Source organism: Juglans microcarpa x Juglans regia, chromosome 8D (assembly GCF_004785595.1).
Source record: "Juglans microcarpa x Juglans regia isolate MS1-56 chromosome 8D, Jm3101_v1.0, whole genome shotgun sequence".
NCBI lineage: Eukaryota > Viridiplantae > Streptophyta > Magnoliopsida > Fagales > Juglandaceae > Juglans > Juglans microcarpa x Juglans regia.
The window spans coordinates 35,336,004-35,352,365 of NC_054608.1; the positions used below are offsets into that span (position 1 = coordinate 35,336,004).

The window sequence follows — 16,362 nt, forward strand, 5'->3', positions numbered from 1 at the left end:
ATACAAATTAAGAGAACTAATAAACTATTACACTATTACAAACTCCTCTAAAAGAAATAAATATTACAAATTGTACAATTAACTATTGTAGCAACATTACAATTAATTATAAATTAACAAAATTATAATTTTTCAATTTGATCAATTTGATTTTGGGGTGGAGCCGTAGCTGTGAGTTCACTGAGTGGTGAGTTATGTCGATTGCTGTGAGACTGAAAATCAAGATCATAAAAGTCAATAAGTTATAAAACCTGAAATATTAATAAGTTAAAAATAAAAAAAATTAGAATTAAAAAGTTATAAAGATGAAACAAAATTTTAAATACAAAAAACAATTATGGAAGAAATTGTGCAAACCATGACAATGGTGGGTCCAATACAAAGTCATACTGCATCGGAGGTAGCCGTAGACGTCGTCCCATGTATCACTATAAGTATTAAATTTGAAATCAAATTAATGAATACCAATTAAATGAAAATAAATAAATTAAAATAAGAAATTATAAAATAAAATTAAAATAAATACCAGATCCAAACTGATCATCACTATCCTCCTCGACGTCGGCCTTCTCATACTCAAGAACATCCGGAACATGAATTGGAGTTCCCTTGATCCAATTCTGCGTGCAAATCAAAGCCTCCACAGTGGCAGGAGCTAATGAACTCCGAAATGAATCTAAGACACGTCCTCCCGTGCTAGAGGCCGACTCTGAGGCTACTGTGCTAACAAGGATGGCCAAAAGTGTGCGGGCTATCTCTCCAAGGATGGGATACTTCACGGCATTCACCTTCCACCAACTTAATATATCAAAATCTCGTGAAAATGGTAGAATCTATGCTGCTAAGTATCTGTCTATCTCTGGCTGAGCCTCTACAGAACTCCGAAGGAAGGGGGTCTGCTCATACCTCTCACCCCACTCCAATCTACGTCTTTTCCCAACCTCGACTTTAGGAAACTGTGAGCTTGAGGCTGAGGGGGTAGGTGTAGGTGCCGCAATATTACCACCCCGCAGGGTGGAAAACTCATCAAATAATCTAGTAAGGGTTTCCCGAACCCTTGCTGCAATAAGCTCTGCCCATACTTGCTCGTACACAAGGCCCAATCCAAATATCATGCCATCCAACTTATACCTCGGGTTAAAGACGATAGATACATATAACAAAATATTAGCCTTCGTTAAATCTCCCCAATACTTGTCGTACTTTGTCTTCATAATCAATGACATCTCCCGCATCCTAATGTGACCACCCGCGACCATGTCATCTAATTCTTTTTTTACCCTACATATTTGCTGACATACAATATTGGATGTAGGGTACAAGTTCCAGATAGCCTCATGGTGACATCGTAAAAAAGCCTCAAAAACTCTACAAAATTAGTTACAATTTCCCAATCATCCTCTACGGGTTTTCCCAATCCCCCGTGATCATCAAAATATTTAACATATTGGATGTCTTCATCACCCAATAATGTAAATACCAGCTTATATTCTTGGGCCGCCTCCAACATCAGAAATGTTGAGTTCCATCGTGTAGGCATATCAGTACAAAGGCCCTTCTTAGATGTTAGGCCCACAGATCTCGCAGCAACCTTAAATTTGTCCAACCTCGAAGGAGAAGATCTCACCCATCTCACAGCAGTCCTAACCCGAGCAATCGAGTCATGAAGATCTCTCAAACCATCAGTGACAATCAGATTCAGAATATGTGCCGCACATCTCACATGCAGACACTCACCACCCATGAGTGTCTTATTTGCCTCTCTAAGATAGGTCTTTAGATGTCCCAATGCAACATCGTTAGACGATGCATTATCGACTGTGACTGTAACCACTTGGGTCAACCCCCACTCCTTTATTGCGGCCTCCAAGGCCTTTCCAATTGTCTCACCCTTATGATCGGTGATTTTACAAAATTTTATAATTTTCTTTTGCAATGTCCAATGACAATCAATAAAATGCACAGTTAAAGACATATAATTAAAATTTTGGATCGATGTCCAAGTGTCAGTGGTGAGATAAACAAATTGATCCGCCAATTGACCCCTCAACTTCTCCTTTTCAATGTAATAATGTTTTTTTACATCCTTTGCCACCGTGTGGCGAGAAGGAATATTAAACCTTGGTTCTAAGTAGCGAGAATACGTTTGGAACCTTTTCCCATCAACAATTTGAAAAGGTAGCTCGTCCATTATGACCATACGAGCTAGGTGTCTTCTACACTCATCGAGATCATACTTAGTATACCCCTTCAAAGTTGCACCCCTACTAGTCTCATCCGTCATTTTTTTAAGTCCAATTTCTAGCCTAGATTGGCTTTTGTCATGTAATGATCTTAATATTAGACTTTTTTTGCATTGCTCTTCTAAGTGCACCTTTAATTGTGAGGTGCCATGTTTCCTATAGTGACATCCATAAATTTTTCCACAATAGTTACACTTGGCTTGGGGGTTACTTGAGTCACCACCCTCTAGTTTGGTGAAATGACTCCAAACTATTGAAGCAGGTTTTTTGCTGGGCTTGGGGGTTGGGCAAGGTGCCATAGGGCTAGGGGTAGGGGTTTGAGTAGGAGGGATAGGTGCAGGTGTAGGTGTAGGGGTAGGGGTAGGGGTGCCCTCGGCCTGGAAAGGAGAGCTCGCACTAGAATCTGCTGGCATATCCATGAACTCAAGCAAACAACAAATTTGAAATTATAGAAAACATAGCAAATATATAATGAACATAAAAAAAAAATCAGAATAAAAAATTAGACCATATAATTCATCAAACAATTGTAAAAAATTTAAAGTTATAAATTTTAGGCATTAAAAAGACACATTAATTATTCAAGTTATAAAAAGATTTGTAGTGGTTTTAGTTATTTTTATTGTACTATTTTAATTATTTCCCCGAACTCAAAACAGAGAAATTTGAACCAACATATTAAGAAAAATGATCACATCTGAGCATATTAAATTAAATAAAGAAATTAAATACAATACAATAAAAATGAAACGTCTAGAAATCAACTCAAAACAAGGGATGAGATGTTGATATGAATGGATAATAATAATTATGGTCGCTTTACAAAAGGATGGATGTCCATATCGATAATGGGCATGCACCATAATTATTGTGTTAGTATGAATGTTCCAAATTTGTTGAGGGATTTGTCTTGTCACCCTAAATGCTTTCTTTTTACTAAAACAATATGTTTATGCAAATTCTCTTTTGTGTTCAAATGAATTTGACATTCATAATATATATATATATATATATATATATATATTTATTTATTTATAACTTGAAAGACTATAAGGCATAAGCATAGCATCTATATAAATTATAATGAACATAAAAAAAAAAAGTAGAATAAAAAAAAGTACCACTTGACATTCATAATTTCATATATATATATAAATATATATATTTCATCTTAATTCATTATATTGAATTTCGAAATACCCTAGTGCATTCTTTTTTTTTTTTTTTTTTTTGTTCAATTTGGTAGGGAACATCAAATTCTGTTTTTAAACCCCTAAATTAATTTTTTAAACCCCTAGTGCATAGCAATTTTAAAGATTAAATCCCTAAATTAATTTAGGAGTTTCAAAGATTAAAACCCCTAAATTAATTTAGGGTTTCGGATTAGAGCCCTAAATTAATTTAGGGCTCCAATCTGAATTAATTAGACACAATAATATTGAAATTCAGTGATTTACACACATTATATAATGCAAAAAAAAAAAAAAAAAAAACAATTCACAGCACACAATTTACGGGTCACGGGAGCCATTCAAAATTTCAAAGATCAAACCACATGTACAATCTAAACTCCACAACACACAATTCACAAAATCCCATCCTCCATCTCTGATAAACCCCATCCTTCCTCCAATCTCCATTAAATATGTAAATTACAAAAAAATTAAAGTGTCGAATTTGGATTTCTTACCTTCGGAGATGAAGAGAGAGGAACCGGGTGCGAGTCCAAGTCGTGCGACGGGGATGGCGATGCAGATAGATGGACCGGGCGGCGGCTCACGGCTGCGAGAAGTAACTCAGAGAGAGAGAGAGGCGAGAGCGAGAGTGAGAAGAACTGAAGAAGAAATTGGGGCTGGGCAGAGGCGAGAAGGGGGGCTGGGTAACTAGGGTTTCAGTTTTAAGTTTGGGAATTTTAAACCCAGGCATGAAACGACGTCGTTTCATGCCTGGGTTTTTTTTTTTTAATATATATGTAAATAACGTATATAATATAATTATATATATAATAATATATCCGAGGCGGGCGGGGCGGGGGTCACCCCAGCCCGCCCCCGGATGTTGCCCCAGATGAGGGCGGGTGGCCCCGCCGCCTGCATCTGACGGGCGGGGTGATCCGCCCTGCCTAACGGAGGCGAGGCAGAAGCGGGGCGGGGCAGCGGGGGCGGGCTGGGGTCATGGGCCTAAAGTCATTGGGCCTGAGTTTCTTAATAGGATTGAAAATTACAAGATTTGTTTTATTTGATGAATATGGGTCTAAGAGCCTTGTATTTGGACAAGGAAGATAATGTGTGGGTGAGAGGCAGAATGCTAGTAACGATATCGTTGATGTCTAGTGCAAGGAATGTGTGACTCTGTAGTAACATTTCATCATCTAAAGGATGTTCTTTGTGGGATTTGGATGTTCTCTTTGAGATTTGAATATTGTTTATTATTTTGCATCAGACTAAAGGAAATAGGTTTTGTTATTTATTGCGAGTCATATTTTTTGAAATATAGTTTATTGTTTACTGAAATTGACTATTTTAATTGAAATATTGTGCTGATTTGAATGTATTGTCATGAAATTTGATTGGTAGAGAAACACCAAAATTTATAGATTTTAGGCTTTGTTTCATATTCTATTTTTTAAAAATATGTTGGTTGGAGGAGAGAATGGAAGGAAGGTTGAGCAGGTTGTTGTTGTGTTACCTTGTTGGTTGGCCCGTTTGACTGTTCTAGCAGTTTATTTTATTTTTTTAATATTTAAGAAAGTAATTATTAATAAATTAATATTTTTTAAAATATTTAAAGATATTTAAAAAATATCAAAAAAATGAGATTGGACTCAGGCTCGCTGAGTGATAAGAGCTGGATGGGTCAAAGGACCCTTAGCCAAATAGAAATTTATCCAAAAATTATTGAACTGAATAGCTTTGTTGAATTTGATTTTATATTCGTCATACTTCCACTTGAAACATTGGTAAGAACTAATCTTAAAGCTTTAAAGTTATATTGAATCTAAGGCCCTGTTTGGACTTGGAAAGCGTTTTATCTAATCACATCTCATCATTACAATTTTTTTAAATTTTCACACAAAATATAATAAATAATTCAACTTTTTTAAATCTCAAAAAAATAATAATATTAAAAAATAATATTCTAATAATATTCTAATAATATTTTATTTAATTTTCATTTTTCATCTAAAACTATCTCATCTCATATCTGAATCCAAACCAATTAATCTAAAATAGGACATAATTAGATGACATTGTATATGGAAAGATATTGCAAATATTGAAAGATATGAGGATATCTTTAAAAGTTAGAGAAGCTATTTAAACTGAATAAAAAAACTTTAAAAATATAATATTTAAATAATATAAAAAAATAGATAAACTAATGTATTATATATTGTAAAATTCAGTATGCAAAATAGAAAAAGTGAATTTTGATAATGTATTTTAAAAAAAATGATAAAGAAACCATGGTGAATGTTTTTACAGAAAAGCTAAAGGCAAAACTCAATCTTGAAAAGAATAAGGGTCCATGTGATATTTAGAATATCTCAAAATATTTGTGAATAATAATAAAAATAGTTTATGAATAATAATGAAATTATTTGAGTTAAAATATTTTATTAGATTTTGAAAAATGAGAAAAAAATTGAATAAAAATATTATTAAAATAATATAATTTTTTAATATAATTTTTGTTTCGAGATTTAAAAAATGTATATGTTTTTTTTTTAATATTTTGTGTGAAAATTTGAAAAATTTAAAATGATTAGATAATGATTTGATGAAAAATTTAAAAATTAAATATTAAAAAATATTTTATATTTAATTGATGTTTGAAAATAATGTTTGAGAATGAAAAAGTTAAAAAATTTAAAATTTAAGAATAATTTAAATTGTTTTATTGGAGGATATTTTGCCTTGTTAAACGGGTTTGGAGCATGAGTTTTATCGTTCATATTTCATATACACCAACACCACACTTATTTTATATTTATTTGTATTTTTTTAAAATTTTTTGGTTTTCTTCTTTTTAAATTAATTAATTTCTTATACTCATCATCTATAGACTATATATTTAATAAGAGAAAAAAATAAAAAATTATATGTGTTGCGGAATGTGAAGATGGCGAGCATTCACTTTTGAAAAAGAGAAGGGTGGTAATGTAATCTGGCAAGGTCTATTGTTATCATACATGCTTTTTGGTTTGGAGTCTATGGTAGCATTATCCAATCTTTTATGATCCGACATGTTTTCTGCTTTAGAATCTTTGGATATTGACAAACACAAACCTAACATTATTTACAGATGATGAAATACATGGTACTGGATATAGTTGATGAATGACATGATTGTAGATATCGTAACATACGTGGTACAAAAATTAGTTTCTTAAGAACTGTCAGTATGAATATTCTAACTGGTTAATGCGTGCTAATCCTAATTTATGGTCACACAACTTAAGCGTAGCACTAATTCCAAATTTTGCCTTGTAGATCATTCCCTATACGAAGTACCAAATGTCACTAAATTTCTAGAAAGACATGTCATGATATGCAATTCAATTAAATATATTGTAGAAAAAAATATAATAATTATTAAGTTATTATACAGTACTAATAAATAATATTATTATTTAAATACTCTTAACATATCTCTATTTTAAATTTATAGCTTAGTGGAATAATTATATTTTATTTCAATCTATTAAAATAAATAGTGGAATGCCGGTTCATAAAATAGAATTAATTATGCTAAAATCAAATCTTTATAATTTACTATTGTAATCGAATTATAAATCAATACTTAGTAATATATTTTAATCTGCATAAAATATTAGTATCGTTCTCGTAAAAATAGAGTTCAAACTAAAACAAGCTTACGTGAAATCAAGCCCAAATCTTAAAAGCAATGATTTAAAAGTCAGGGGAAATAATGTAACAAGGTATTCAAATTGGCAGGTGGGCTATGCATTACTGAAAGGCTAGATGGCATTTTTCAAACTTCATACTCATAGCATTCACAATGAATTTTATAAAATACAATGTCCTTTAAAATATAAAAAGATTTAATCGAAAGTGGCATCCAATGAGTGTTGTATCTTAACTTCATTTAACATTTTGCTATAGTATTTCCCTTAAATGTGGAGTGACTTGTTCCCAATTCCGGTCGATACTCTCATATTTTTGTTTCACACAAACACACAAACATACATTTTCTCTTTCTCTGTCTCTCTTTCTCTTAAAAGTGATTTTTTCCTTCGAGTTCATTGTTGCTCGTTAACTCCACCAATCAAGGCCATTCTCATTCTTCAAGTTCCCCTCTCTCCAGTCGAAGCATTCTGTTATATAAGATGACTGAGTTAAACATTGTGACATTTTCTCTTCCTTTGATTTCGTGTGAAAGTTTGGACATTTAGAGATTTGTTTTATTTGATGAATATGGGTCTAAGAGGCTTGTATTTGGACAAGGAAGATAACATGTGGGTAAGAGGCAGAATGCTTGTAATGATGTCGTTGATGTCTAGTGCAAGGAATGTGTGACATTGTAGTAACATTTCATCATCCAAAGGATGTTCTTTGCGGAATTTGGATGTTCTCTTTGAGATTCGGTTGGTGTTTATTATTTTGCGTCAGACTAAAGGAAATAGGTTTTGTTATTTATTGCGAGTCATATTTTTTGAAATATAGTTTATTGTTTACTGAAATTGACTATTTTACTTGAATTATTGTGCTCATTTGAATGTATTGTCATGAAATTTGATTGGCAGAGAACCACCAAAATTTATAGATTTTAGGCTTTGTTTCATATTCTATTTTTAAAAATATGATGGTTGGATGAGAGACTGGAAGGAGGTGGAGGAGGTTGTTGTTGTGTTACCTTGTTGGTAGGCCCGTTTGACTGTTCTAGCATTTTATTTTATTTTTTAATATTTAAGAAAATATTTATTACTACATTAATATTTTTTAAAATATTTAAAGATATTTAAAAAATATCAAAAGATGAGATGCATGCCGAGTGATAAGAGCTGGATGGGTCAAAGGACCCTTAGCCAAATAGAAATTTATCCAAAAATTATTGAAAAGAATACTTTTGTTGAATTTGATTTTATATTCGTAGTACTTCCACTTGAAACACTGGTGATAACTAAAACTGCCTTAAAGCTCTAAAGTTATGTTGAATCTAAGGCACTGTTTGGATTTGGAAAGCATTTTATCTAATTACATCTCACTATTATAATTTTTTCAAATTTCCATTCAAAATATAATAATCAATTCAATTTTTTTCAAATCTCAATTCAACTTTTTCAAATCCCAAAATAATAATAATTTTAAAAAATAATATTATAACAATATTTTATTTAACTTTCATCTTTTATCTAAAACCATCTCATCTCATATCAGAATTCAAACCAGTTAATCTGAATTTAAGGTCCTGTTTGGATTTGGAAATCGTTTTATCTCATTATTACAATTTTTACAAATTTCTACACAAAATATAATAAACAATTCAACTTTTTCAAATCGTATCATTCATATACACCACATATCACACTTGTTTTATATTTATTTGTAATTTTTAAAAACTTTTTTGGTTTTATTCTTTTTAAATTAATTGATTTCTTTTACTCATTATCTATAGACTATATATTCAGTAAGTGAAAAAAATAAAATATTATGAGTAATGCTACATCTCCCGAGAGATGTAGCCCGAAAATCTACCGAAAAGGCAAATTTTTTATTCTTTTATTTCATGTATTTTTTTAATCATCATAAAAATTTTAAAAAAAATAAAAAATTCACAACATCATTAAAAAACATTTCCTTAATCACTAGTATTTTTGAAAAGGAGATGGTGCACTCTCTCCATAGAAAAACTCTGAGTGGTAATGTCTTGCTAAAGATTGATATGGCTAAGGCTTATGATCGGGTAGATTGGAGATTTCTTTTGGAAGTTCTGAAGACATTCGGCTTCTCCCATATTTTCTAAAATTTGATTGGTGAATGTATAAGGTTTCCTTGGTTTTCGGTGATGATGAATGGAACCTTTAAGGCATTTTTTCAATCTGCTCGGGGGTTGAGACAAGGGGATCATTTCTCCCATTACCTCTTTATTATCATGGAGGAGGTGTTAACCAGATTGCTGAGAAATTTTTTTTGAAAATGGTCGGATTGAGAGATTTTATCACCCAGTGGGGGCTCCTTTAGTTTCTCATTTGTTGTATGCTGATGATCTGCTGGTTTTCTCTATTGGGGGAAAAAAATCTATTAAGCGACTTGTTGAGATTCTGGCTCTTTATGAAAGTTGGTTTGGCCAAAAGATAAGTCAGGAGAAATCGGTGATTTTTCATTCTAAACTCATAAATCCGTCTCGGAAACATGATTTATTGAGGGTGATAGGATTTAAGGAAGGTCATTTTCCTGTGACCTATTAGGGTGCACCGCTTGTTATAGGTAGAATTACTTCTTGTATCATTGAGCCACTAGTTGAGAAAATACGGAAAAAAGTTGGCGGCTGGAAATTCCAGTTACTGTCACAAGGTGTTCGATTAATTTTATTGAGACATGTGTTTTCTAGTTTGCCTATACATATCCTCTCGGTGATCCATGTTCCGAATGTGACTCTTGATCAGATAAATTCTATTTTATCCAATTGTTTTTGGGGCAATGTGGAGGGAAGAAAGAAATAGCATTGGAGATCATGGGCTAAAATTTTCAAACATACTAACGAAGGCGGTTTGGGGTTGAGAGATTTACATGAGGTTCAGAAGTCTCTTCACATGAAGTTTGCATATCGCTTATTAACGGCCGAAGGGTTGTGGGCTGATTTTTTTCATGCTAAATATCTAAGGGACGACCATCCTTTGTCCAGTGCACCTAGAACTACATATTCGAGAGTGTGGAAGTCACTAATGAAGCTCGTTCCGGAAGTTATCGACAACGTCCAGATTCTATTGCACAATGGTAATTCTTTTTTTTTTTTTTTTTTTTTTTTTGGTTTGATAGATGGTTAGCTTCAAGACCTTTATCAACCATAATCCAAGATATTGGAAATAAGGGACTGCGTATCAAAGATTGCTGGAGGGATCAGGCATGGAATGTTGATCTGTTGAAGGATCTAGTGGGAGAGACAATCACAGAATAAATTTTGCAAAGTAAAATTCCTGGGCGCACTGGGTTGGACATTTGTGTGTGGAAACCAACTTCGGATGGTCTTTTTTCTACTGGTTCTGCGTGGGATGTAATTCGGGAAAAATGGATCCAAATGTTGTGGCATGAGTGGCTTTGGAACAGGTGGTTGCCGAAAAAAGTTTACATCTGCAATTGGAGAGCCTAGTTTCAATGGTTGTCAACAGATGAGAGAATTCAAAATAAAGGGATCTCTCTTGCGTCGGCGTGTGATTGCTGTCTACCGCATGCTAGGGAAAGCATCGACCATGTTTTAGTCACAAGTTAAATAGCCTCTCGGGTTTGGGAATTTGCAAGTAGGCTTTTGAAGGTGCCGTGCTTGATGTTTATTACCTGGAAAGCTAGAATATCGGCTTGGATTGTTTGTGTTAAAAAGTCCTCTTTTGGTGTTTATGGACTAGAAGATGCAAAGTACGTATGGAGGGGCTGGACATAAATGTGATGCAAGTGTGGACCTCTGTTAAAATGTGGCTCAAAAAGATGGTGAATGAGTTGAAAGTGCAACGACAACTCAATAAAGAGGATCTTGATGTGCTCAATGATTTAAATTTGGAGCTGCCGAGAATTATTAACCTGAAATGTAGGCTCGTTAAATGGTCAAAGCCTCCATCGGGATGGGTTAAGCTCAATTGCGATGGGAGTTGTCGGAATAATCCAAGGTCTTCGGGAGGTGGGGGCATCTTGCAGGATATGGATGGTAATTTTATAGCAGCCTTCTCGGCTCATTTTAGTCTCGAAACGAATAATAAAACTGAATTGAGAGCTATTTTGGAAGGGAGTTGGCTTTGTAAAAGACTTTCTTTTTCTAAGATTATTATTGAAAGTGATTCTAAGTTGATTGTGGATTGGCTCAGGTCAGGGAAATGCACTCTTTGGTATTTATGAGACTATTGGAATGAGCTTAGTCACGAATTGCAAGGAATGGATACTCGTGTCGTTCATTAATTCCGTGAAGGGAACCAAGCGGCCGACTTCTTAGCTAAACAAGGGGAGCTAGGCAGTGATGTAGTTTATGAAGAATTACGGCAATTGCCGAGGTTCGTAAAGGGTCTTATTCGGATAGATAAGGCTGGGCTGCCTCCAATACGTACCTAAGGATCATTTTATTTGTTTTGCTTTTGGGGTTGCTTAGAGGCTTTTTGTTAGGCATGTTTAGTTTACTTTTTGTTTTTTAGGCATGTTCAGTTTACTTTCTCTATTAGGCCTATGTAGTTCCGTTTTATTGCTCTCTGGTTGTGGTCTGTTGCTTCCTATTTTTGCTAGGCATGTTTAGTTTACCTTTTGTTCATTAGGCATGTTTAGTTTACTTTTTCTATTAGGCCCGTTTAGATCTGCTTTGATTTCTGGGTGTGGTCTTTTATTTTTCTTTTGTTCTCTTTTTGGTTGGTTTGTGTTTGGGAGGTTGTTATTTTCCTATTTGTAAACTCCCAGATGCTAGTTTTGTAACCATGCACGGTATTCTTCCGCCATAACTGAGGGTTGCTTAATAAACTTGGGACGGGGTCGCTATAAGGGTGGCTACCGGCTCTTCTTAAAAAAAAAAAAAAAAAAAAGAAAAAGAAAAAGAAAGCCTATACTTTGACATCATGGCCACTTGACACATCTATAAGTCATGATCAATATTTTGGGTATTTTTTTTGTGTACAGAACCTTTTGAATGGTATTGGTACCTTTGTCTTACTCTGCAATGAGATAATACATATGCAGCTTACGGGCTGTGTAACTTCACAGTGGTTGTTTCACCTAGTTCCATGAATTCCTTGCCTCTCATTGCTCTCCACACCTCCAGCAACTTCACGCACTATTCTCTTCCAGAACCAGTGCTTCCTCCACAGGAAAATCATCTCTTCAATTGGAACTCCCTTAGTTTCGGGTAGGAAGACGTAAACAAAGATGGTCATGATGGTAATCCAGCCAGCAAAGAAGAGGAAGATACCGAACTTGAATGCACAAAGAAGGGAAAGGAAAGACTGGGCTATAATGAACGTGAATAGAAGGTTCACAGATACTGTAATGCTTTGTCCTGCTGATCGAATTTCCAACGGGAATATCTCACTTGGCACTGTCCAGCCAAGTGGACCCCAAGACCATCCAAAAGCTAGAACAAAGAGGCAAACGACCAGCACCACCAATATAGAGAAACCTTTCGATAGTTCTTGATCCTTGCCAAATTTCAGCCCCAAGATTATAGCGACGATGACCTGTTTCGCAAACACACAGAATGATTAAATGGAAATATCAGTGCAATACAAGAACTTTTTTGTATGTTTAGAGCATGCTTATGCTTATTTTAGTAGAGCTGCTGAATTGAAACACGTTACGTACTCAAGGGGAATATTTGCCAAATCCAAGTTCGGGAAAACAACATAAAAATGACTGCATTTAGAAACTCTGGTACTATTTTTCATTTGACTTGTCGTGTAACTTTACCTGGCATGCAATCATTTGAATTCCACCACTTATAAGTAAAGCCCTTCGACCCAATCTATCCACTGTTGCAATAGAGATTAGCGTAGATGAAGCAAGAACTGCCCCAGTCAAAGCTGAGGAGTAGAGAGAAGCATTGCCACCAAACCCCATACTCTGAAATAGCACTGGAGCATAGAAGAGAATTGAATTTATGCCTGTGAGGATTTGAAATGTTGGCAAGAAGATTGCCATAATCAATTGTGGTCTGTTCCTTATTTCAAGGATGTTACGAAATGGATACTTTATTGAGTTCGCTAGCTCACTTGCATCAACCATGTCTTCAAACTCTGCATCGACATTTTTGGTTCCTCTAATCTTTTCCAGGACTTTTCTCCCTTTCTCTTTTAGTCCTTGCTCGATTAAGCTGTTAGGTGTCTCAGGAAGTAGTAGTCCTCCCACTGTCATCAATAGAGCTGGAAAAGCAGCCAAGCCCAGGGAGAGCCTCCATCCCCAAGGTTGAAGCTTTTGTGTTCCGTAATTGATCATGTTTGCTGTAAAGATCCCAAGTGTAGTTGCCAACTGAAACAACATGTTCAGGCCTCCTCGAAGATGAGTTGGCGCCATTTCTGATAAATATAGTGGAACCGCCTTCAAAACAAACATGGGGAAGACTATGTTGTGTGTTTTCTGAAACAGAAAACATATATTCGCTTTTTTTCTTGTAACACTTGAAAAGGTAGGTGAAACAGGATACCTGATTTCCAAATCCAATGCCAACACCAAGCATGATTCGACCCAAAAGAAGCATTGCCATATTAGCGGCGGCTGAGTTCAGGGTTGCTCCAACAAGAAAACTGATCCCTCCACAAATAATACTTGCCCGACGTCCATACTTCCTTGTCACAGGAGACGCCACCAAAGATGCAACCAAACCAGCAAGGTATAAGGAAGATGTAAATGCTGCAAGTCCTTGGTTGTTGTACTTGCAGTAGTTACTTTCATGTGCATGCTTCTTCTTTATGTAAACCGTATGGAAGAACTTTTCAAGAAATGGATCCATCGATGTCACTCCTCCTGTTGATCACAAAAGAGCATTTGGTAACAAGCCGAAAGAACATGTAGACACACTCTCTTCTTCTCCTACAGGCACGCACGCACCCATAAGTGAATCATCTGATTACCACAAAAGTTCAATGATGTCTCACACATGTGAGTCATCTGACTAACAATAATTTAATTTATTGATTGATATTTCATTATCATCAAAATACATTCAATCTTATCCTTTGTACATCTCTTCCATTTCACGGTATCCCACCCTTATTTCGGTTCTGTCCAGGTTGTATCATAAGCAAGAGGCCTCACCATTGAACTCAGTAAAAGAGAAACCATGGATGTAATAATCTGTACCATTAAGCAAAGTACAAACTTTGACATATGATTGTTTTCTTCTTGTGTCAGTTTGACTATCAGATTAAGATTTTGATAGTTCGTTCATTAGTTTTCCAAAATGAGGCAACATGAAGTCCTGTCACGAATCAAAGCTGGACCAAACACAAAGACGACACCAGGATTTTTCATAACAATTATAGGGTCTAATTTTCCTCGAAGCACCAAAGGTAAGCTGGAATTTACGATAAACTTGAAAATTTTCTCAGCAGGTATATAAAGTGATTACAACTTGGGTTCCAATGACAGACAAAAAGAAAAGAATAGAAAAGAAAAGAAAAGAAAATTGGTGTAATATTTGCACGTTATAGACATGGTATAGGACACAGGATTTTGTGAAGATGTCTCAGCCTTTATGTTGTTGGCTGATGTATTTGAACAAAAATTAGCTATGAATTGTGTGGTGGGCATACAAATTTTCAACTCACAGCAGAATTTTGGAAAACTGGTATAAAAAAAACTTTCTTTTCCCCTAAAGAAAGCAGCGTCACAAAAGACTATATTGCCTTGCTATCTGATTCTATTATTGCACAAGCAACCCATATAAAAGTTCATGTGACAGCTGAACTTTTCACCCAAAAAAAAAAAAGGAAAAAAAGCAGAACTTTTCACTCCACCTTATTTGATTCAATATTCCATGACAATCTTTGGTATATCCTCCACCACCATAGTAATCATCGAAAAAGAGAAAACAGCAATGAATTTGTCCAAAATTCTGATCCAGAAAGTTGAAAGTGAAAGTACCTGAAATTCCAATATCATAGCCAAAAATTGAGCCACCAATAGCAGCAACAGAGCAGGCAATGATCACATAAACAGTGACCTTTCCTTGGTAATGTTCAGCTCTCTCTTTGGCCACACCGGCCGGACCAATAGACCCACCTGCCATCTCCATTGTCCAAAGCCCTCCTCTTCAGAAATATGAAGGCCAGGAAACTCAGCCGGCCAACTCCTCACCCTTGGGTAATGATTATTAATGACATAGAGATCCACCTCCTGCCATCTCCATAGACGTTTGATCTCTTCCGATCTCAGACCTCAAGAATACTATGAAGGGCCAACTCTTCTCCCCTGAGAATTGAGTAATATCAAAGATCACGTCATGAATTTGACGTTTCATAAAGATTGCAGTAGTAATGGTGTCAACAGAAGCAATTACATTCCCCACTTACCTCGATCCAACAAAACGATATCTACAAGGGCTTAACTTGTTGGGGGGTTCTTCTTGTTCTTTTAGTTGAACGACAAACAATCAACATATATGGTACTTACTACGTAGGATTAATCAACCTTCTCGCTACTCAGGACAAGGGAACATGGAGAGTTCCTGTTCTGAATTATAGGATCTAGATATAATCTGCGTGAGTATTCCAGTATTTATTATTTAATATTTATTGAAATAAAACTAAATTTTAGGACAGAAACTCTAAAGAGTTCTTCTTTTAGAGATAAGTATAAAGTAAGTATAATAATCCTGTTAAAGAAGGATCATTTTCTTAAAAGGAAAATAATGAATTTATAACTTTATTATTATTATTATTATTATTTTACATTAATTCTATTTAAAACGAAGGATTCTATGTCAAATTAAAATTGTTTTTAATCAATTGGTATGATTTGATCATTAATTGCAGCTTAATTATAAAGTTTAAAAAATTAAATAAAAAATTCACCATAATTGGAAAGGAAGATATGAATCTATTCAAGAAAATGAAGTTGATCATCATGTAATAAATGATCATGATCATGATAGTCGTCATAGCAATATTGACATTAAAAACATCTTATCAAATATGAACCTAATATATTAGAGTGCTGTCTTAATTAATTATTACGATCGAATGAGAAATAAAACAACTTTCAAAGTTCGTATTGGTATGGAATATTTACTGAATTTGAAACTGGATCGATCTGATCCATCCAATATTTCATGAGCAGCTTCTTGATTATAATTATTGGAGTCTTCCAGCTTTTTAATCATTAATTTAATGGAGAATGATGGAAGATTAATGACGTTAAAAAGTTTCTCAATATGGTGTGTTTTGTTTAATCAACCTAACTCATCTCAACTCATA

General features: G+C 34.5%; 2 protein-coding genes across 3 annotated transcripts; one reads left to right on the plus strand and one right to left on the minus strand.

The window, feature by feature from the left end:
* The first annotated feature begins 10,825 nt into the window (after positions 1–10,825).
* Positions 10,826–11,769, plus strand: LOC121242819. Its single transcript, XM_041140772.1, has 2 exons — positions 10,826–11,126; positions 11,284–11,769. Exons 1-2 carry the CDS (start codon positions 10,847–10,849, stop codon positions 11,406–11,408), a joined length of 405 nt encoding a protein of 134 aa, XP_040996706.1. The 5' UTR covers positions 10,826–10,846; the 3' UTR covers positions 11,409–11,769.
* Positions 11,770–12,039: 270 nt separating this feature from the next.
* On the minus strand, positions 12,040–15,488 carry LOC121242818 (sugar carrier protein A-like). 2 transcript variants are annotated; one of them, XM_041140770.1, is made up of 5 exons: positions 15,460–15,488; positions 15,032–15,358; positions 13,593–13,912; positions 12,860–13,486; positions 12,040–12,630 (listed from the first exon to the last, which is right to left on the minus strand). In XM_041140770.1, the coding sequence occupies exons 2-5, from the start codon at positions 15,180–15,182 to the stop codon at positions 12,169–12,171; spliced, it is 1,560 nt and encodes a 519-aa protein (XP_040996704.1). In that variant the 5' UTR covers positions 15,183–15,358; positions 15,460–15,488; the 3' UTR covers positions 12,040–12,168. The 2 variants fall into 2 exon arrangements, with proteins under 2 accessions (XP_040996704.1, XP_040996703.1); XM_041140769.1 differs by having other exon boundaries at positions 15,032–15,482.
* Positions 15,489–16,362: the final 874 nt, after the last annotated feature.